The sequence below is a fragment of the Myotis brandtii genome, unplaced genomic scaffold (assembly GCF_000412655.1).
Source record: "Myotis brandtii unplaced genomic scaffold, ASM41265v1 scaffold469, whole genome shotgun sequence".
Lineage (NCBI taxonomy): Eukaryota > Metazoa > Chordata > Mammalia > Chiroptera > Vespertilionidae > Myotis > Myotis brandtii.
In genome coordinates, this window is record NW_005367911.1 from 1403461 (window position 1) to 1408360 (window position 4900).

Here is a 4900-nt window from a genome sequence, read left to right on the forward strand (position 1 = left end):
GGGTGGGGGTGGGGGTCGGGTGGGGCAGGTGAAAGGCTTGAGGAAGAGAACAGAGAGCAGCCTCAGGGTAAAGGACTGGCTAGCCCACAGCTGCACCGCACTTGACAGTTTACAAAGCCCTGCCACGTCTGTTTATCTCACTTTATCCTCTCACCGACCCCCTGTAGATGACATCGCTGGACCCATTTTTCAGATGAGGACACTGAGGCTTACATAGAGGGCAAGGGGTCGTTAGTCACTTAGCTAATAAAAAGTAGCACCAAAGCCCTGGCCAGCGTGGCTCAGATGGTTGGGCGTCATCCCATGTGCCAAAAGGTTGCTGGTTCAATTCCAGGTCAGGGCACATGCCCGGGTTTTGGGCTTGATCCCCAGTATGGGGTGTGTGATTGATGTTTTGCTCTCACATAGATATTTCTCTCTCTCACTCCCTTTTCCTTCCTCTGTCGCTAAAAATAATATAAAATAATTTTTAAATCTTTTAAAAAAAGAAGTAGCCCCAGGACTTAAGGCCTTCCTCATTTGAGGGAGATCCTGGCCCCAAGTGGGGGCTGCGATGGACAATCTCTAGGGTTCCTATAATGCAGAGATGCCAAGATTCAGACAGAAGCTGGAGTTGGAGTGGAGGGGCTGTGGACCAAGGGGCCAGGAGAGCGCTAGCCGGTTTGACTCAGTGGATAGAGCCTTGGCCTGTGGACGGAAGGGTCCCAGGTTTGATTCCAGTCAGGGGCACATGCCCGGGTTGCCCGCTCAATCCCCAGTAGGGGGCTTGCAGGAGGCAGCCATTCAATGGTTCTCTCTCATCATTGATGTTTCTATCTATCTCTGCCTCTCCCTAATATATTTTTATTGATTTCAGAGAGGCAGGGAGAGGGAGCAAGAGATAGAAACATCAATGATAAGAGAGAATCATTGATCAGCTGTCTCCTGCATGCCCCCCACTGGGTATTGAGCCTGCAACCCGGGCATGTGCCCCTTGACCGGAATTGAACCTGGGACCCTTCAGTCTGCAGGCTGATGCTCTATCCACTGAGCCAAACCAGCTAGGGCTCTCCCTTCCTTTTTGAAATCAATAAAACTCTATTTAATACACACACACACACAAAGAAGCCAGGAGGCTCTTCATGGGTCCAGTTGGCTAAGAGGTTGAGGGCCACCACTGGCCTCTAATTCCCCTCTGACATCATTCTCCAGCTGTGTGAGCTTGATCAGTTTACTTGACCTCTCTGTGCCTTGAATTTCTTATCTGTAAAATGGGAATGACAATAACGTTGAGTCTTAAATGAGGGCCTGGCAGACATCAAGTACCCAGTATATCCCAGCTTGCATTATTGTTGGGTGGGGTGAGATGCCCAAAGGTATTCTGGAAGACAGCTGGGGAGGCAGAGGCACTGGACTGAAGAGGGAGATAGGAGTGGATGAGGTGGGGTCATCCCTAAAGGCGGGTGGGTGAGGTGGGGTCATCCCTAAAGGCGGGGCAGTGCCAGGGCTACTCCTCACCCCTCTTCTGTCTGCAGTGAACGACGTACGCCAGGCTGCCCGCAGCGCCGCCAGCTACATGCTCTTCGACCCTGAGGACAGTGTCATGCAGCAGAACCTGGTGTATTACCGCTTCCACCGCGCTCGCTGGGGCCTGGAGGAGGAGGACTTCCAGCCCCGGGAGGTGGGCATTGCCTTCCGAGGCACTCTTGGGACCATGTGATTTGATAAAAAATTCTGGCTTCCTTTATGGAAAGTGAAAAAATATGGGTTGTGGTTGGGGTCCTGGATTCAAACTCAGCCCCATCGGCTTTGTGGTCCTGGGAACACCGCTCACCCTTTCTCAACCTGTTGCCTCACCTGCAATGGGGCTGGTCCTACCTCCCTTACCAGCACCGCCGGCGAGGTGGGAGGTATAAAAATACCTGTAGGTTCCTGCCTGCTCCCTTCCCCACCCTCACCATCCTCACTGCTGGCCTTTGGCCTTCTTCCCCAGGGACCTCCCAACCTGGACCAACTGAGCAACTCCTTAGGAGTCTGGGGCACCCCTGGCACATATGGGGCACCTGGTGCTGGTGTCCATTTCCTTGTCAGTGGCAGACACTGCGAATCAGTTGAGGCGCTCTCTCCCACAGAACCCTCAGAACCCTTAACCCAGCACTCCAAGCAGCTGCACTTTTTTGATCAGCATGTGAGCTGACACCTGTCCAGGCTCCTTGAGCTGGAAAAGGGCCAGGGGGCCCAAATCCTCGGAGCTCTGGCTCCTCCTCATCTGGCAGCAGGGTCCAGCTCACCTCACTTTCCTTCCCTCCCACCAGGAGGCCATGCTCTACCACAACCAGACGGCGGAGCTGCGGGAGCTGCTGGAGTTCTCGCACATGTACCTGCAGTCAGATGATGAGGTAAGTGGCCCCCTGCCCCCCAGGGCTAGGTGATGATGGAGACCCCTTGGCCACTTTGCCAAAGCTCAGCCCCCGCTCCCAGCGGCCAGCTGTTGTGAAGCAGGATTCTCCTGTCCCTTAAATACACCTGCCCTTCTCCCCCCACTCCATGTTCTCCTGCCCCCTTCTCTGTATGTCTCAGTCGTGCTTCTCCTGGGCCCAGCTCAGGTGGCGCCTCCTCCAGGGAGCCAGGCGGCATGCCCTGGCTCTGTCTTCCAGGCTTGCAATGCCGACTGACCCTCCTGGTTTCCCTGGACCTGGACTTATTTGCAGTCCTGGTCCAGTTCACCCCCAGCCCCCTCTCCAGCCAGTCTCCCAGAGGGCTGTGATCCAGGACGGGGGACCAGGTTACTCCCAGCTCCCCCAGGTTACTCTGCTCTCCGGGGAAAGCAGAGCTGGCGCCCAGAAACTGAGTTTGAATGAACCAGTGAACGAAGGAAGGAATGCAGGACACCAGGAAGGAAGGACCACAGCGTGTTACGTTGATTCTGAATGAGGGTTTGAGGGTGAATGCTCTCAGGTGTCCCTGCTCGGGGCTTCTTTATCCACTCCCTCCTTTGTTCAAGCACTGTGCTCCCTCTTGGAACACGGGGGCCCAGTCTACACTCTCAGTAGCCAGGTTGGCGCTGGTCAGACTTGGTCCACCACTTCCCAAGTGGGCCCCCTCCAGGCAGGTCTTAGGGAACCCTGAAACTCTCATTTCCTCACCCATCGAGTGGGGAGGGTAATGCCCACCTCACCCCGTGTGGTGAGAATGAAACGAGATCAAGTGTGTAAAGCGCTGAGTACGGAGCTGGCCTGCATGTAGTCGGTGCTCAGCAGGTGGCAGCCGTTTTGACTGCTGCTGTGTGTTGTGTGCTGTTGGCCAGATACCGGGTTTGGGCCTGGGCTACATTGATGAGAGGCACAGTCCCTTTCCCCAGCAACAGGGGGAGGCACAACACCCCTCTCCCTGCGGGAGTGGTCAGCAGGGGGCACCGGAGGACCCAGGGTCATCGCAAGGGCTGCATCTGGAGCTGATGCCTGGCGTTGGGGGGATGAACAAGGGCAGTGCAGGCAGAGGGGAGGAAAGGCGTTCCTGGCTGGGAATGGCATGAGCAGACGGTGTGCACGGCCTACCAGCGCGCTCGGGGTATTTATACTTAACAAGTGGCTGCAGAGAGGGCGAAGCTTCTGCTAACACGGAATCTCTGCTGGTGGAGCCCCATGCACCAGTTTAGGGGGGTGGCAGCTGGGGATAGGACGGTAGGAGAAACCCTCATGTCATTCCTGTGTGAGATCTTGAGACAGGGATGGGGAGGGGAGGGCCCTTGGCCAGGATTGGAACTGGCCCAGGTTTGTGCCTTCTGTGATCTGGTTTGTCCCCTGACCCATGACCCTGGGGCTTCTCTAGATGGAGCTGGAGGAGACAGAACCGCCCTTGGAGCCCGAGGACCACCCATCCGATGCAGAGTTTGAGGGGGAGGGCGACTACGAGGAGGGCATCTATGCTGACTGGTGGCAGGAGCTGGACGCCAAGGGTGATGAGGCTGAGGCTGGTCAGTGATTGAGCCATGATGGGGGTGGGGATGCAGCCTGGGGTGGAGGTTGGGGACAGAGGGATCCAGGCACTGGGCTACAGAGGCGGGCGGGGGACTAATATGTGTGTTGGGTGCTGGGACCCCCTCCTCTGGGGGCTTCCTGTCTGTTGGCAACCTCTGTAGGGGGTGGTATCCTTCCTGGGATCAGGGGTCAGCCGAGACCTGTTCCTGGGGAGTCTCTCTCCCGCCTGCCCCACCTCCCCGTAGAATAGCACCCAGACGCCTGTTGGGAGGGGCGGGGGCTCACCCCAGTGCTCTCTCCTTTTCTTTGCAGAGCCGGAGCCTGAGCTAGCATGAGAAGAGGGCCACCCCAGCACCTCACAAGAACTTGGGAAGCCTGGGCCCAGTGGGACCACCCTCAGCAGCCTGGGCAGCAGCAAGACTATTTATTAAAAATGTAAAATGGACATAGCTGGCCAGGCCCCATCCTGTCCCACCCGAGAGCGTTGCTCCGGGCCCCCTGCCTCCTCGCTGGTCTCGACCACAGGATGGCGGTGCTGCAGCTGCTCCTCCCCTGGAGGAGGAGATGCCAGCTTCTCCTAGTCGGGGCCTCAGCCTGAATTTCAGAGACAGCAGAGGGGCGGCTGGCATCACGGAGAGCTCTGGACCAGGAGTCCAGCGGTGCCTGGCACTGGCCACGGTGCTCAATAAATGTTTCTTGTTGAATGAATTACATGGCCTGGCCCTAACCGGTTTGGCTCAGTGGATAGAGCGTCGACCTGCTGAACAAAGGGTCCTGGGTTCGAGTCCGATCAGGGGCAGGTACCTTGCTTGCAGGCTCCGGCTCCTCCCCTGCCCAGGCCCTGGTTGGGCTCGTGCAGGAGGCAACCAATCTATGTGTCTCTCTCCCTCTGTCTTTCCCTCTCCTTCTCTCCCCCCGCCCCCCCCCAAAAAAAAAATCAA

The 4900-nt window shown here is 57.0% G+C and overlaps 1 protein-coding gene across 1 annotated transcript in view; it reads left to right on the forward strand.

Annotated features, from left to right (window-relative positions):
* Positions 1 to 4672, forward strand: part of P3H4 (prolyl 3-hydroxylase family member 4 (non-enzymatic)) — a gene marked incomplete at its 5' end in the record, with an annotated part of 12603 nt that extends 7931 nt beyond the window's left edge. The window contains 4 exons of the mRNA XM_005875797.2: positions 1515 to 1660; positions 2295 to 2378; positions 3811 to 3955; positions 4272 to 4672. Coding sequence (XP_005875859.1) covers positions 1515 to 1660; positions 2295 to 2378; positions 3811 to 3955; positions 4272 to 4294 — 398 coding nt within the window. The remainder of the gene's footprint in view (positions 1 to 1514; positions 1661 to 2294; positions 2379 to 3810; positions 3956 to 4271) is intronic.
* Positions 4673 to 4900: the final 228 nt, after the last annotated feature.